General features: G+C 45.5%; 1 protein-coding gene across 4 annotated transcripts in view; it reads right to left on the bottom strand.

The window, feature by feature from the left end:
• The window catches only part of LOC149352902 (exosome RNA helicase MTR4-like), a 148,762-nt gene extending 135,426 nt beyond the window's left edge, over positions 1-13,336 (bottom strand). For 3 of the 4 annotated variants that reach the window (XM_089582092.1, XM_089582091.1, XM_089582095.1), the window contains exons 1-11: positions 11,528-13,336; positions 11,221-11,334; positions 11,028-11,094; positions 8,187-8,365; positions 7,154-7,328; positions 5,683-5,773; positions 5,199-5,323; positions 4,303-4,401; positions 3,339-3,447; positions 1,655-1,786; positions 204-283 (exon numbers count right to left, since the gene is read on the bottom strand). In XM_089582092.1, the coding sequence (XP_089438218.1) occupies positions 204-283; positions 1,655-1,786; positions 3,339-3,447; positions 4,303-4,401; positions 5,199-5,323; positions 5,683-5,773; positions 7,154-7,328; positions 8,187-8,365; positions 11,028-11,094; positions 11,221-11,334; positions 11,528-11,646 (1,290 nt within the window). In that variant the 5' untranslated portion in view covers positions 11,647-13,336. The remainder of the gene's footprint in view (positions 1-203; positions 284-1,654; positions 1,787-3,338; positions 3,448-4,302; positions 4,402-5,198; positions 5,324-5,682; positions 5,774-7,153; positions 7,329-8,186; positions 8,366-11,027; positions 11,095-11,220; positions 11,335-11,527) is intronic. The other variant, XM_089582093.1, reaches the window with a different exon arrangement.
• Positions 13,337-17,847: the final 4,511 nt, after the last annotated feature.

Here is a 17,847-nt window from a genome sequence, read left to right as displayed (position 1 = left end):
ATTCACGGCATAAAACCATTTTGGAGTGCATGCCACAAAGACGTAAAGTCCGAGAAGCTTTTGTGATCTTATTGATACCCCAAGCAGCAACTGGCCTACTGCACACTTGATGAACGTTGCTGGTTGACTGAATGGGTAGGTCAGATGAAATACGATAGCATAACACGAAAAAAGCTGGTGTCCATAAAACATGCCCCACTCACCTGAGGCAGCTTCTGGTCCTCCTCGGACAAAGAGTCCATAGCATTTTGGAAAACTTCCTGCACGAGATGCTTCTCATGAGCTGTTAAAAGAGGCAAGGCACAGCACATCGCAATCAGCAGCTTGACACGGAGGTAGTTTTATACTTTTTCTTTTCAGCACTCCATACACCAAAATCTGTCCGAAACAAGCAACAGACATGCACACTGTTCTGCCTTTATTTTACTGCCTCCAAGTTTAATACATTAATAAAAATCACCACTAATATCATCAGACGATCTATGTCCTCTGCAAAACAAAGGCTTCTTCTAATTATCTCCAATTATCCCTCTCCCATGCCTCTACCAAAACAAATGGTCCAAAACAAATGGTCCTCTACCAAAACAAACTTCCTTATCTCCTCTCTCCATTTCAATTTAAGGGGGGACATGGGTCTTAGATAATTTTTTATTTACTCACCAAATGCAATGAAACTGCACAAACTTATTCAGTTTTTTTCTGCTGATTTCAAATATGAATTGTTTTTATTTCTAGGCCAATTAGTTCCTGAGATATTAATAATATCATGCCACTGTCTGCTCGAACAATAGAAAAAAAATGGGCCACCAGAAATTTAATTTTAATATGTGGGTAGTGTGTGAGGAATGCGACACTGGAAGCAGTTTTCAGTTTTTTGTCTATGTGGACAAATGGGCGTAATAGTTAGTTTTCAAGTGAGTTAACCAGACATACAGTGCCAGAAAACATGACACACATGAAACTAGCTATTAAGCCCATTTGTCCACACGGACAAAAAACTGAAAATCGCTTTGGGACGTTAAACCCCATAAAACAAACAAACAAACAAACAAACAAAAAACTGAAAACTGCTTCCAGCGTTGCCTTCTTGACACATTGTAGAATCTACCCACATATTAAAATTAAATTTCTGGTGGCCCATTTTTTTTCTATTGTTTGAGCAGACAATGGCATGATATATATTAATATCTCAGGAACGAAGTGGCCTAGAAATAAACAAATTGCATATTTGAAATCAGCAGAAAAAACTGAACAAGTATGTGCAGTTTCATAGCATTTGGTCAGTAAATAAAAAAAAATTCTCTAAGACCCATGTCCCCCCTTAAGTAGCTCAGGTTATGGTTTCCTTCATTTGGATTCCACCCCGTTGCCCTAACAGACCACCAGTTACACTGTCAGCTGCACTACACCTCCCAGCAAGGTTAATTTTACTTCTGGATTCCTGCTACCATATCGTTAACTAGTGTTTGTATTGAACATTTTTTCTCTCTCTCAAGCTTACTCTTATCCTTTCCGTTTCCAAAGTGCCTTCCTTAACTTTATTTTCAACTTCAATAATGACTGACCGCAATGTTGCAACACTGCAAAAAGAGGTAAAAAAAAAAAGAAACAGATTCAAACAGAAGAAGAATAAAAAGGAAGGGCAAAAACTCACCAGTTGTCAAGTCCAGCTTGGCCACTTGGGTCGCATACGCCTCACACTCCTTCTTGCTGAAGCTGAAGACGATGACAGGAGCATAGTCCCGCTCCATAATCATCTTGACAATCTTGTAGCAGTTGGACTCTCCTGCGGACAGGACAAGATACCGAAAGTTGTGACCGAAATTATAACAAAGCAGCTGTCTACGCTGGACAGTTATGAAAAAAACACACAAAAAAATCTCACAGAGGCCTGAAAAACGTCGGTACACATGCAAAAAGAGACAAAACAAAACAATATGCTGACAATTTAGCTGGGCGGTGAGCTTGTGATGCTGAAGAGGTAATCAAAGGAGGGATGCCGGTGCGGAAAGATGTGCAGTGTGTGGCCTTCTGGAAGAACTCGCTCCCCCACGCTAAATTCACACAAACAACTAGGAGCCGAGGAGGACATTATTGCTAAAACGCTGGCGCCCCACAGAACACAGGCAGGTAGACGATAAAAAAATGCGGCTGTAAAAAAAAAAAAAATAAACGGCAGGGGAAGGGTCTGTTTGTGCCAGCCAAGCAAACAACCCTGATCTTCGCCGCCAAAGCAAAACCAGAAGCTGCATTGCCACGAGGCTTCTCGAAGGCATGACGTGTGCACAGTCGCCCTTGATTCGAGAGGGATTTCATCACACGTGTGAATGTCACTTTAGACAACAGTGCGAATGATCCCCGGAGGTAACTTTCACCAAGGCCAAGTTTAGTGCTTCGTAGTTATATTCTGAGATACTGCATAAGCAGTATACGAGCGAATAGGCGAAAACGCCGGCGTGTGTCTCTGTGTGCCCACCAAGTGAAGCCTCCTGCACCTGCAGCGAGGCGAGTACGAGAACCAGTCCCGCCTCCCAATGAGAAGTGCGAGAGAAAGTCTGCATTGGCAGAAGTAGAGAGGTGGGTGCTGCAGCAACACCCCCAAGCAAGTGGCCAGTGCAGAGGATGGGAAAGTGGTGCCGAAAGCAAGCACATGTCAGTGGATCATGCCAGCGAGCGTGCGTCATCAGCTGATCCAACACGGAGCACCGAGTAAGGTGAAATGTGTACAATGCATTAAATGTTAAGCATGAAAAATTATTAGCAGGCCATGAAATCCAGCCAAAGTAAAGCGAAATTAATTTGTGCAACTTTCAGGTAATGGAATGCAGCAAAAGGGAAAAGTATCAGATAGAAAACCATCATCTTAAAAAAGTATTCTGTGAACGCAGTTCATTTCATCCGAGTGCCAGTCAATTCTATGCATCATTCTTTTACACACTTCCCAGCCTGCAAAGTGCACTCTTAAAGCGGTTTGTCATAATGAAATGCACTCTATTTTCTAGTTGTTCACTGAGTCAGACAGGCTGTTGCAATCAGTCATGCCTTCCGACACTCTTGCAGTCTCTAGGTAAAAATAAATAAAAAAAATTAGTAAGTAGTGCAAATGGAAATGTTATTTCCCGGAAATCCATATTTCCTACCACAACTTCCCGGACATAGTTTACCCAGAAGTGCCTCTACCACATCATTTTAATTGTTTCTCTTTAAGACTGCCTGCGAGTGGAATGAGTGTCAACCCTCAATTCTTCGAACCTATCATTCCTTTTTAACCGAGTAAGGACCCTACAGGAATAATAAACAAATAATTTTAAAATAAGCCAATGAAGAGATGTGGGCACCTTTGAATCCCCCCTTGCGCCCCTTGAGCGCCGAGTCTCCCTTGGCAGCGTCTCCAGCGTTCTGGAGGACAGCCATCGCTTCATTGAACGTTTCCTCCTTGAAGTTGCCCTGCAAGGAGAGATGACAGAGTTAAAAATTGTCAGGAGGGTAAAACCGGCACAAGGGGCAAGTCAACAGAGTTCAAACCACAGAAAAAATTGCGCCTCTCCCGTAACCGAGAGTAGAGTAAGCATGAAATGTTTACGGGCCTAACACAGGCTCCATTGCTCGGCTTAAGCAGCTGTGACGGTGGCGGCATTGAAATCCAGGACGATGCAGAAGCGTACGCGGACACGACGAGACGCAGGCCTGACAAGAATGTATATGCAGCGCGTTCGAATACTCCGCGAGCGTGTATAAATCTGCCTGCCAGAGGGGGAAAGGGCTTGAAGGCCAAGTGGCCGGTCTTTGTGAGTGTGGGACCACAGCGCCATCCTTGGGGAGGGAAAACCGAAAGCCCTTCTCGCCCTCTTTCTCTAAGCGGCCTTCTCTCAAAGCCCCTAACAGATCACGTATGACAACGAAGTGTATTGTGGCATGTATGTGCTTTTTCCACGCGTTATTAGAAATCGGAAATTATAATTCCGTGCATTATCAAATGCACAGCTCGACTGATATCTTGATGAACACTGAGAAGACACTGGCAGCAATTATTTTTTGTGACTCGTTTGGAGAGCAACCGGCGCTTGTATGCCGGTCCCGTAGGAGGGCTTAGAGAGTCTCGTTGAATCTCGTTAAGTCTCGTACGGTGCCCGGATGTTCTCGTTTCAGAGCCCGGATGAGTGGAATTCAGTGCCCGGATGAGTGGATTCCAGTGCCCGGATGATGGCTCTCGGTCTCGGCGTGACGTCACCACAATGCCGACAATGGGAGCTAAAAGCATTTCATGCTTAAAACACTGCAAGGAAAGAAAGAGCAACTTACGGTCTCGTCCACGACCAGGTACAGGCCACTAGCACCAGCCGGAAAGATGTAGTGCTGCAGGGGCACTGGACGATACTCTGTGTACACCACGTTGCACGGCTACATGAGAAATGCAGAAAGAAGAGCAATGTGACAAAACAAGAAGAGTCCACACTCCAGAACTGCACTTTGCAACACACACATCAACATACTGACAACTGAGAAACTAGGCTTTTCCGCACTATCCCCACAAGCTGGATTCTGTACATTAGAGTGCGTTCAACAGTTACATAGCAAGAATTTCAGCCCAGTTGGTGCATCCCAGTATGATAAAGGTTATAGATAGCATAATTATTTCAGCCCAAATGAGAGATTTGACTTACGTTATCGCTCTTGACACATGACAAAACATAGCAAGAAGCTTTAACGTTGACACAACCCTAACATAATAATACAGTCAATGCCCAAGTGGTAAAAAAAACTTCTATAGCACTCTTGCGCTTTGCATCTGTAAAGTGGCTAAATACAATCAAGCCTCATTACAGCAAAGAGGTAAAAGATCGTAAACTATGACATAGCCAAAATTTTTTTGTACGTTCCATCAGTGAATGGAATCACCTTTCAGGTCAGCAAAAGTGCTGTATGAATGAAGATGTGTTTTTTTCATCATTGTAACACCCCTGCCGTAGCGCCTTTGGGCTAAGCGGGGTAAAAATTGAATAAAGAAAGAATAAAGAATAAAATTCCAGCAAAATCGCTCAAGAGATATGGGATTCAGTGAGTGAAGAAAGCCGAACTCTAAGAGACACAAGGACTCCCTTCACTTGTTGCTAATAATGAAAACTGACAACAACACCTAAAGGACACAGCCAAGCAGATTTTGGAAACCTCAGAACCACACACACCCAAGTTCTCACCTGCTTGTGTAAGTGGCAAATCCACTCGGCAAACTGTTTCGCATTGGGGATGGTAGCCGAGAGGAAAATGTAACGCACATTGTCCGGAAGCAGGATGATGGTCTCCTCCCAAACAACGCCTCGCTCTGCACAAGCGGCACATAAGCACACACAGAGTAACTTCTTCAGAGCCTACACATTGTCACCACAGCACTTCTAATCTACATCTTACTCCTGTAACCGTTTGATAATTAATGTCACTTCCATCTTTCATGCCGCCAGATTAAAACACATCCTCATAACGCAGGGGCATTCAAAATTAAGTGGTGTCACACACACGCATAAGCCAGTCAAAACAGTTGGCCGCAAGAAAGGCCATGTGGTTTGTTTTACGTGAATGCACTTATGTGTCTGTGAGTGCAGCACTCAAACTCTGACCGAGATTTCCACTGCTTTCATTATACTAATGGGATAATGTCACCCGACCACGCTAGTTTTGACTTACCCTTGTCTCGCATGTAGTGGATCTCGTCGAAAATGACCCACCCTACTTCACGCATAATCTCTGACCCCCTGTACAGCATACTTCTCAAGATCTGGAAGACAAGAAAAAAGACACTGTGAGAATACTGTTAGCTAAAACAATGCTGACATAAACACACTCACCATCCAAACATTAAAAAGCAAATACAGTAGAAGCCCGCTGTTATGCTGTCCCGGGCAAGTGTGTCAGCCAGACCTGTTCTAGCTCCCATAGAAACCACCACGGTGTTCAGCGGCTTACAGTGCAACGCTTTGCATCGACGCTCCGCAAGCCTGCAGGTGGAGTGAATTTTGCTGGTGCTGTTGGTGCAGTTCCATTGAGAAAACTGGCAAAATAACTGCCGATATGTCGTTTTGTTGTCTTTCAGCACTTGAAGCAGGCTGTTTTAAAGGGGCCCAGAAACACAATCTTAGCTGACTGTTTTGCCTGTTGATTGCATACAGTGAATTATAATGGTGCTATTAGCGTCGGTAACAACGCGTACATTCCGTTTTTTAATATTTTAATGTCCTCCCAAAAACAACTTCATGGCTCTGATGGTGTCGCCACACAGTGGCGGGTTTTTAGCAGCGGATATGACATCACCTGGCGCGAGCTTGATGATCGGAAAAACAGTAAATATACTGCAAATTGTGTGAATAATTAGAGACACATTTTGTCACCTGTCTGCGTTTTATATTAGATCAACAAAAACAACTTGTTTGTCTTAGATAAAAGCCCTGCAAAGCAAGTAAAATAAAAATACACCACCAGGGGCGCTCTGGCATGGAAACAACGCTGCCAGTCTCAGCAAGAACGAGTTACAGAGAGCAGGCAACCATGGAGTACAAACTTCCGCGACGTGCTCTGGCTGGCTGTTTTGATTGGTTGCGCCAGGTGCCGTCATTGGGAGAGCGAAATAGGAGTGGGAAGCCCCGCCAAAATCGAGTTGAGGGCAGCGTTTTGTTTGCTTGTATTTTGAAATTTCTTCACTGAATAACTCCCGTTCCTGTGCGTCGATTCCTGTAATTCTTTTGAAGTCAGCATCTGTGTGACATAAAGAACCCACCTGAAGTATAGCCGGTATTCCCCCAGGCAGTGTTTCGCAGCCCCTTTAAGTGTTGCACTGAATTAAAGTTACTAATCAGTGCTTATGTTAAGTTTATTCCATGCCCCATGTGACAAAAGCCAGCTACAAATCACAGCCATCATTTGCCTGATCAAATGGAAATCAAAACAGCATGAGACAAGAAATTCAATTGTAGTTTATTTGACGGTCACAGTCAAATACCATGTGGTGGTCCATGCATTCTAATGTCTAACACATCATTTGAAAAGAAAAGGTGGAGCTAAAATTAGGTGTCTATAGTCCTTGAACACCGCAGTTGACCATTGCAGCACACCACGGAGAGAATAAAGACACCAATAAATGAACAAAGGAAACAGAACTCACCTCTGTGGTCATTATAAGGCAGCTGGCACTTGGATTGATGGTGACATCACCAGTCATCAAACCGACGTCCTTGAAGTCATCCGAAAACTCGCGGAACTTTTGGTTGCTGAGCGCCTTAATTGGCGTTGTGTAGATGACTCGCTGCTTCTCTTGAAACGCCAGTGATACTGCATACCTGCAAGAGCAAACAGTGACACAGCAAACATTTAAATGCAGAGCGGTGGGGGAGGGGATTGAAATATGTTCATTCCTCTGTTCAGTGCAGCTCTATCTATTCCATGTGGACAGCCCAAACCCCTACTCTTTAAATGGTCGCCGAGGGCAATTCGGTAAAATTTTTGTTCGTAAAAATCGATTCAACTGCTCTTTCTCAGTCTATCAATGTTTCTGCGGCAGCAAAAGATGCATTTACTGCTTAAAAAATTGCATTTTAAAAGTATTTCTACCTTCTGGTTCAAACTCATGACATACACCAAAATGGCCTCAGAGAGCCCAGTCATGAAGTGGATGGCAGTGTAGCCTGGCCTCTGGGATCAGCACCTAAAAAAACTGTCGACACAGCCCAGTTTACTAGTTGAATCGGCCAGTGATGATGACACATGTATTTTGCTTATTCGTATCTTCTAGCCAATAAAAGTTCCGTTTTGACAGAGAGTAATGTCTCAGTTGTTAGAATGTGATAGCAGCAGCCGTCATTGTTGCTTTGGCATACACAGTTGCTGCAACACGTGCCTTTTCACATCGACACCTGCCTCCAAGATGCTTTAGCACTGAAATACACATCACGCCATCCAGTTTAGTCAGCTTAGTACGAGATTACGCTGCCACATTCTTCGTCCTTTTAACATGAGACTGTGCTGTGTCCACTTAACACATGACGACGCTCGCAGCCAGTCAACGTTGCGGTGCTACTTCACATAGAGGGGGGGACTATGTTAATTTATCGGTACAGGCTAACTTCAATTTGTCCCCAGTTTCCGTTTAAACATTTTCAAGTCGGAAGCTCTGAGCACGTGAAAGGTGGGGCACGCACTCAGCCACAACCGTCTTGCCAGCTGATGTGTGGGCCGACACGAGCACACTCTGGTTGTTCTCCAAGCAGAGGATAGCTTCTTTCTGGAATGGGTCGAGAATGAATGGGTACTCCCGAGCTGCAGGCCCATCCGCATTACGCTTCAGGGGCACATATTCCATTCCTTCGGGCAGCGCAACCTGCGAAAGAAACAATGAACATTTATTTGCTCTTCCATAGCATCACAACATTAAAAATGTGATAACAAATGAGAACTCTTTAAAACCATTTAGACACAAAAAACAAAATGAATGTATATTTATGTGCAAGCAAACCCTTAGTGTGCAAGAACCATCCTGATCCTTCATGCAACAGCTTAAATCTCATCAGCTGCTTACCAGAACATACTAGAAGGTTTGTGCGCAATTGTGGAGTTTAACATTCCAAAGCGACTCATGGGCTACTACGGGGACTGAAGTGCGGGGCTATGATTTAATTGGACGACCTGAGTTCTTTAATTAATGCGCACTGATATCGCACAGCACAAGGACGTTTTTGTATTTTGCCTCCATCGAAATATGGCCGCCGTGACCAGGATCATAACCGAGAACCTGGGATCACAGCCTAACGCCAAAACTACTCAGCCATCATGTGGGGTAGTGTGTATTCTAGACTGTATAGAGTGCAGATGACTTACTATAGCCTCAGGAAGCATTAAGGTACGAACAAATTACAAAGCAAAGTAACCAGCAGCACAAAAGGAAAAAAATAATAAAAATAACAGCGGACTAACATGCCATTAGAGACGATGCACTAGTCAGCTACAAGACAAGGTGGAATGTGTCGACACAAGGGAAGACTACAGAACTGAATGTTGTCACACTGGATTCATCAAACTTTTCGAAGCACCCGCTGCTGAGCACGTGATTGAAGATTCGATCCCGTCCACGGCGGCTGCGAGAGTTGGCGCATCAAGGTTTTTGTGCCCCTCAAAGAGCTCTGGGCAGTCGAAATTAATCGGAACCCTTTACTAAGGTGCGCTCATAGCCAGAAGTGTTCTCTTGGGATGGAAAGTATCCATTAACCGATCAAACTACCTTTAGAAATACAGCTGACTATCGTGTGGCGCTCCTATTAGCCGGCATGACAAGACCGCACCACCGCCTGAGGTCGCATTCGGCATTCTCCGCGCTAATTATAGATCAGATTTTTTTACCCTCGCACGCAGGCTGCGGACGCGCGCCTACTCTCGACGCCAGTCGCCATCTGTCGGCGCGCGCGGCCCGAGGGACTGCGAGTCGCGCCGGCGCCGCGCATAGAACGCATATGTTTACGTGTTCGCTTCTGCCGTTTTGTGCTCCATCAGCTAACGTATGAGGGTGTGTGCTGTGCGTCACTACTCACATTTGCCCTCTTCCAGACAGTGCTGCGGTTATCTTGTGCGCAGTTACTCGTTAACGTGACATCCGAGAGTAGTCGACCAGGTAGTGTACGGACTGGAAACCGGCACTTCGAAGCAGATTTCTGCGCTGTCGTGTCGTTTGTTGTCGCCTTTTACGTGCGATATCATCTATGATAATATTATGCATTAGAATGTAGATCTATTGACTTGACTCAGTGGAGTAGTAACTGGATAGGCGAGCTGCAGACTGAAGGTTGTCCCGACGGAGCGCGTGTTTTCGATCACCAGTACGTGTTCAGCATCCTTGCGCTGAGCTTGCTCTTGTTCCCATTCAGAACATTTCATGCACAGGATTGTAAGCACGACCGCTACCGATTTCAGCTGCTTTTTCCGCACGCATGTCAGAGGTATCTGGGGGGTAAAGATTTATCTATAGTATCTTTCTGCTGTTGGTATCTACCTTAGCTTGGTTTGGTTTATTAAGGTTTTACGTTCCAAAGCGACTCAGGCTATGAGGGACGCCGTAGTGAAGGGCTCCGGAAATTTCGACCACCTGGGGTTCTTTAACGTGCACTGACATCGCACAGTACACGGGCCTCTAGAATTTCGCCTCCTTCGAAATTCGGCCGCCGCGGCCGGGATCGAACCCGCGTCTTTTGGGCCAGAGCAGAGAGCCGTAACCACTGAGCCACCGCAGCGGTGCGGTATATACATTATTCATAGGAAAATATGCGCGATTTCATTACATTTTCCACACTTAGCCAAACGCCTACGCAACGCTCTCAAACGCGGCGAGAGCTCCTGAATAACATAACGCGACTTCGGACCTCAGAATTAGTGAAAGCTGGATTAGCTGCTCATATCTATTCAAGCTTTTATAAATTAAGCGAAAGTACGTTTTTATGCACAAGGTTGCATAAACCATGACAAAATTTGTTTTCTGTTGGCGCTGCGACTCAGTTGAGCTCACAGCGGTAATTTGTTGATAAACTGGCGCGGCGACAAGAAAGCCGTTTGTGGAAGGGGGGGGGGGGGCTTTATGGCCGGCAGGAAGGAATAAGAGTGCATGGGAATTGGAACTGCATACTAGCCGCACACCTAATTCTTGATATTGAATAAAAAGTTTCTTTGCGGTGGAGCACCAAGACGGAATTCGATATAAGCACGAGCGCGTTCTAAGCGCCGGCACAATTAACCTGAATGTCAAACTAAATGTCATTAAAACGCGTCAATGTTATCGCTTTGATAACATAAATACTTCCTGCAACACAGCCACGCAGCGGAAGTATGCTCGACAATGTTTTTTTAGCGCCCGAAGCGCGGCTATATGCAGGCGCGGCCGCGGAACTGCCGCAGCCCCGCAGTCCCCAAAGAAACGCCCGCACCGCGGCGCGCCAGTCGGTGCAAAATGGCCGCGCCCAGGAGAGGCTCAAAAATCTGGTCTATAAAAGCAAGCTCACCTCGTGAACGCATCCTTCAACTCCCTCCACGGTATGCACGTGAACGTGCGGAAGGTAGTCAGATGAACTGAAAGCGAAGAGGAATGTCACGCAAATGACGTCAAGTTCGTGCAAACGTTACCCTTAGATCACGTACCAAAAGTTGAACTAGCAACACGAGACATGTGAGGAATGACAGCTGGTAAAGACTTACTCAAAGTCTTCCCAAATGTCCGAGATCTTCTTTTTCTTACTGATGGGTTCCTCTTCGAGATCGCCGTCGAAAGACCTCTTGCCGTCAATAACCGCTTGCACAAAATCGTTGGCGCTGTAAACAGAGTTTGAGACAGGAAAGGTGAAAGCTTTTTCGCGTTACCAGTACCTTTCCGACATGTTCTAAATCAGTCCATTAATTTCAAATACGAAATATCGCAGAACAATACAGCGTGACGAACGGTCACTGGTTCCGGGAGAGGTAGCGGGCGCAAGAAACATCAAAAACCCACTAAACAGCAACATACCCAGCATCTTCGCACGTTGATTCTTCTTGTTTAACATCATCTTTTTTAACGGAACTTGAAGAAAGCAGTTTTGAAGAAGATTTCGGCGCATCGTCAAACACACTAAACAAGTCGTCCATACTGGTAGAAATTGAAGCCAGAGAAACAGTTGAGTGGGTCGACCAGTGCACTCTCTGTGCTTGGGAGAACGAGAGGCGAACAATGGGAGCCCGCCGTCGAGGCTAGTACGACCTTTCGCCGCCACGCGCCGCCACCGGAGTAGGGTCACTGCCGCGCCGTCGCTCATAGAAACGCAGACCGTTCGCAGCTGTTCTGTCGTTGATTTTTTGGCTGGATTCATGTTGTTTCAAGTACAATCAAAACTTTATTTAAAAGGGAGTTCAGAAGCACTTGTCGCTATGGGTAACCGGACCATTTTAGTCGTGTCTTTCGCTGCTACTGCTGTGCAATGCGCTCGCGCGTCGTCTGCTGCGCTGATATGACAGCGCGCGCCTGCTTAAATCCACTGCGTGGAAAATTGTTCTGTCACCTTTAAGTTCGCTTGTCTGTTGGTCGTTATTTGAAAGCAGTGCTTGGCAGCAGCCAATACTGAAAGCTTGGGCTCTGAAAGAGCTCCGTCGCGTGCTGTTGTTTACTCATGCAAGTAGCACGTAAAGCGGTACCTGATCCCGCGTTTCCTTCGTAAAGTTTTTGAGAGTTACCATTGTCGCCACCGAAGCCAGAGTTGGCGCCAGAAAATGTGGAGTTTTGCCAACTGGTTTCATCATTTGATCTGCCGCGCACTTCCTGCAAGACTGCATGGTGTCTCGAGTCGCATCGTTGACGCTCAACTTGAGCGTGTATGGAACGCGCGAAAAATGCACCCTGCTGTCAGTGCCACCAGCTATGTAACGTGAGACGCTGCATCATCTGCCTGCACATAACGCTGCGCAGATATAGAGGTTCACATATTCAATAACAGTGCGTTGTGAGTCAACACTTACTCAAACTCGAAAAAAAAAAGTATTTATTGTGGAGGCTAACTTCTACACGGCAGTAAAACATATACGCCACCTCGATCAGAGCCTCGCGTACTTTCGCGAAAGGGTTTTTTTTTTTTGTGAAATGTTTAACTACGTCATGCTTGTCACTGACATTGAATGCGTAGTTGCAGAGAAGCGGCCTCAGGAAACGAACCGATATAAGGTTCATGAGCTCGTCGATGCGATCGCTCTTGCACTTAAGCAACTTTGAAGCACAAAGGGATGGGACAGCGTGCTCTACTAATGTAGTGATAGGCTTTTTCAAGGTCTGATCGTCCTGCAGGGCGCGGTCAGCAAAAGCTCTTAATGTGTCGAGAAAGAAGAGAAGTTGATCTGACGGGTAGAGCAGTCCATCTCGGTCTTGGCTGCGGGTGAACTGAAGGAGTGGCTGGTTGCTAATTGGCTTCGTACACAAAGTAAGGCAGTTCTCGCAATCCATATGCTCGCCAACAACTCGTGCAATGTAACCGCCCACATAAGCGGTAGCCGAGATCTGAAGCGACGGCAGGTGCTGCGGCAAAATTGTGGTAGTAAGCCTCAGAAGCACCAATCTTGCTCTCGACAGCTTCGGCGCTGCTTGCACAGTCGACGTCAGAGGAGACTTTGGAGCTGAAGTAGAAGTTGGTTGCGCAGAAAAAAGGACGTCAGCGGGTAGTCTTGGCATCGAAGCACATTCTTTGTGGGCAATATTGAATGCTGAATTAGACGCAGCGATCCCGGTATTCAGTAGCTTTTCGAGACGTGACAATGCAGCCCGAACGTCCAACATGTCGTTACACCCGAATGACATTCGCAAACTACCAAACAGGGATTCAATAGGATCGCTGCTGAATTTTCGGGTGGGGACGAAAAAGAACTGTTCAGTCTGCATGCTGACTGAAGAGTTCTTTTTCGTCCCCACCCCAAAATTCAGCAACGATCCTATTGCAGATATTTGACACACGCCACTGTAGAATAAATAGGCAGTGATCAGAATTGCCTGATAGCTAGGTTTCGTCTGTGAGAAATTCACGGGTATGCCCAGATCTTTTTTTTTAGCCATTCTAAATACATAGGGAAAGTGACTTCAAGCCATTCAAGCCGCGGATAAGCACTGTCGTCGAACTGGCGAGCATCCGGAAAATGTTGGTGTATGTGCTGCGTCGTGTTGCTGATGTCGTGAAGCACGAACCACCAATAAACGTTCTTCATGAACGTAATGGTTAGCCCTGCAGCTGAAAATGACACGGCAGATGTGCACCCAGCCTGATCCCTGAAAAAGAAACAAGAATCGTACTGCGTGCGGCCGATCAGCAGTAGCCGAGCTTCTCGTATCCTCGATGAGCGCGGGCATCGAGGCACCCGCCGCGCGCGACGTATTCTACTCACACAGCGCCCCTTGCGGCAGCCGCGAGCGGCGGCGGAGCCAGCGCCCGACGGCATGGAGGAAAAAAAACTAAGGAGGGAGCATGACGTCACGCGGCCAGCGTTCGCAAGCCGAGTGTTTTGAAGTCGTTTTCTCCCTCAGTTTTTCGCTCTCCGAGCCGGTCCTTTATGTTTTGATTTCGGTATGTTTTAGTGCGCGCGTATGCGTGACCCGCGGCGCGGGCGTCTACAGCAAGGAAGTTGATCTACAGTTAGTCTGCCGCGCTGATCGGCGCATGCGCGCGCGCAGCAGGGCTAGTCTTTACCGCACGCTATCACGTGGTGCGATCACGGGGGGACACACTCTCTTTTTTTTGCTATATCTTTACTTGTTAAGACTAGGCTTCAAGGTTGTCGCCGGACGCTCCCTCCTCAGTTTTTTTTCCTCCATGCCCGACGGCCTGAGGAGAGCGTTCGCCATGGCGTTCGCCCAGGCTATAGTGTACTAGAATCTAGTACACTATACCCAGGCACAGAAAGTATAAATATAGTGCCTAGAATATACTAGTATAAAGGAGGCGCTGCCCTGAGGCACTGCATGACGAAAGCAGCAGAGGGCGCTGCGGTCAAAAAAAAAGTTGTAACGTGATATGCGCTTTACAGCTGTCTATAAACGTTGCTTTACAGCTTAGTTACGCGCGTTAACAAGAGGTGAATGGTGCTTGCATATCTGTCGTGAGCGCTTTTATTGCGCGAAAATGCATTCAGTAGAAATTACTTCTTGGCGAACAGCCATTTTGTTCTGTAAGCGCGGGTGCATTACACAGACGTCCGGACAATATTGACCACACAAAAGTTATATTTTGGTGTTTCTTCGGAAAAGTAGCAGCTCACCGCGCCATTCCGAATTAATATTTCACAAGTGTCATCTGCTCGCCAAAATGACTAGGTTTGGATTCGGTTTGTGGGGTTTAACGTCCCAAAGTGACGCTATGAGGAACGCTTTAGTGAAGGGCTCCGGAAATTTCGATCACCTGGGGTTCTTTGACGCGCAGTAAAGTCTCACAGTACACGGGCCTCTAGAATTTCGCGTCCATCGAAATTCGACCACATCGGCCGGGATCGTATAGCCGCGTACTTCGGGTATAGTGAACTAGAAATATCTTCGGGTCAGCAGCCGAGCACCATAACGACTGAGCTACCGCGGCGGAACATGATTAGGTAGGTCGATCGGTTAGATTACATTCGGTTTCTATTCTAAGAAACGGAAAATGGGAGTATGTCGGCAGCACCGTAACTGCGTAATTCAAGTAATTCAAGGTTATCGCCAAAATATATATGCTGGCAGGCTGCGATCAAGGCGCTTTTCCATTGCAACCATGCCATGTCGCCATCCCTGAAAGCCGATGCAGCAGATAAATTAAAATAAACAGATAAATATATCTGTAAGATATTAATGCGACCATCAAATGTGATCAACTTCGGCTCCAGGAGCTGTGTGTCCGAATGCCCAGCATTCACGCCCAGAATCGACACTGAAGAATGGTTTTTGAGGAAAAGAAATAGCGCATTAACTATCACACACACCTCGGTGTACACCAGAACAGCACCGTAAGGAAGGGCTAAAACAGGTAATGAAAGAAGAAAGGAAGAAAGAGGTGCCGTAGCGGAGGTCTCCGGAATAATTTCGACCACTTGGGGATCTTTAATGTGAACCAGTGATGCCAACTCAGGTCAACGTTTTGTCCCTAGATTTAACCTCCAAAAATCCCTAGATTGAATAAAAATCCCTAGCCTATAATTGTTTAATTGTTAATGCGACCATTTGAGCATTAACAAAGTCTCAGCGCAGTTCACTGTTTCGTCCATTGGTTATACATTTTGTCAGACATAAATGAAATAGTGTTAGCCACAAGTGCACCTTCTTTTTGGATTTTTTTTTGTAGATTTACCTTACATAGAGGGCCCACAGATGACGCCAGCTTTTACAGAGACGTGTGGTCACTGGAGAGAAAGATAGCAACGGCGCTCACGCGCAGACGACTCCCGTTTCACTGCACCGGCTTTTGAGCTGCTCCTTCAGCCTGCTTATCTTTACGCGCAAAGAACCTATGCAGCCCTTTGAAATATAAATGCAGTTGATACCAAGCTGAAAGAGCTGGCATTTTCTGCTAAGCCCCGTCAACCCATTAAGGGTTGTTTTAAGGATTGTTTTAAGAGTCACACAGAAAGACGAAAATGTTTGAATTAATGAAAGGCCCCTTCTCGCCTCATAGAGAACATTCAGAAGCGGTGAAATGGCGTATCTGACCGCACAGTTATTTATTAATCATAGTCGCAATCAAAGACCTTCAAATAGTTTTGGAGCTACTAAAGATTGACGTCCCGAGAAACTGACATAACCAAAAATGTAATCTTGTTATAGTTACACAGCAATGATACAGACCGTTCGAGCCGGGCACCTAACCTGTTCTGTTCTGCTTGTGCTCGCAGAGCTCTTTATCGTGCGAGCATAAGCAGTGGCGCTGCATGCTTATTTTTTCTTACATGGTCAATTTGATGTCTTCTGACCTTTTTGTGCAGACTTTTTTCAGACGTTTTGTGAAAGCACAGAAGCAGTATTTGTGTGAAACTTGCATGATCTATTCTAGAGTGCATTAATGGTGTGCTGCAGTGCATAGTGGCAACCGAAGCTGTTCGCCTTGTTAATTTTAAACCATGCTTTTCAAAAGAAGTGGAGATGCCAAAATTCTCCCTTACTTTTGCTTCTGGAATGATGCGCATGACATTAGCAAACATTGATCACCACATGGAGTTTGTCAGCAATAGACAATTTTTATTGAATTTTTTTTTCTTCTGTACTTTCAGTTTCAGTTGCCAGACGATGGTTGCAACGTTACAGGCGGGTATGCGATCACGTGAAGAGTACAAAAACTGCAGCATAACCATTGCTTTGTCATTTTTATTATTTTGCAATTTTTGTATGCCTTGGTGTGAATGAATAATCACTTGTGACATCGATCTCAACCATGTTTAGACTGCTGAAACTGGAACTGCTTGGAAGAACAGATTCAGTTATAAATTAGGTACTGAGCATCAGCAAATTGCACATGGCAATTCATATTTACTAATCTCTTGTGCAACATTCTGATGCAAAAATATCGTATGAAAAATTTGGTGTCTACCTTTTAAACACCTGCTACTCTGAATTTGGTAGAAGTTAAGAAATGATCACAAAAAAATGCACCCAGTTTCTCCCTGAAGTAAACATGTAATCTCAGTACTGCATCGGCACTTTTGCGGATAAAAAGGCAAAATCTATCACATCTTAGGATTTCTTTGCTCTGCTTTTTTTAACCACCTAGTCAATGAATGTTTTATTATGCCAGTTATTTCTTCCAATCAATAGACTTTTCTCATCATGCTGAATTTGTAGAAATGTAAGTTAGGTGCTAATATCTGATATATGTATGCTACTGGTGTTATCAGTTATGCTCATTTAAATGAGCATAATCGATCGAGTTTTGTGACGGTCTTTGCTTTTACGTTCTTTAGAATGCATGTGGTGCCGTCTTTCCTTCGTCCTGTGGTCATTTGTGTACTGCTCTTGTACTTTTAAGTTTGCCTTGCCAACCAGTCCAGCAGCAAGGTTTATTCCAGAGGGTATACGCCAGCATGGGAAAAAAACATTGAGCCCCAGAATGCAGCCACCGGGATTTTATTAGTCACTGCCATAACCTCGACTTTAGATTTGGGTGCTACAGTTTGTACTGCATCAGTATGTTCTTCCAGGTTTCGCTGTTAAAGTGCAGCGCCCAAGAAACAAAGAAAGAAGCAAAGAGACGACTTACTAGAAGTAAGAAGCCGTTATCCAAACTTCACTGCCAACGGCTACCGACCGCCTGTGTGCGACAATTCGGAATTGACGACCCTGACTTTGATTATTCCAGCCGC

Source organism: Amblyomma mixtum, chromosome 3 (genome assembly GCF_055824585.1).
Source record: "Amblyomma mixtum isolate Tamu chromosome 3, ASM5582458v1, whole genome shotgun sequence".
In the NCBI taxonomy this organism is placed as follows: domain Eukaryota; kingdom Metazoa; phylum Arthropoda; class Arachnida; order Ixodida; family Ixodidae; genus Amblyomma; species Amblyomma mixtum.
This window is presented reverse-complemented; position numbering and strand designations above follow the sequence as displayed.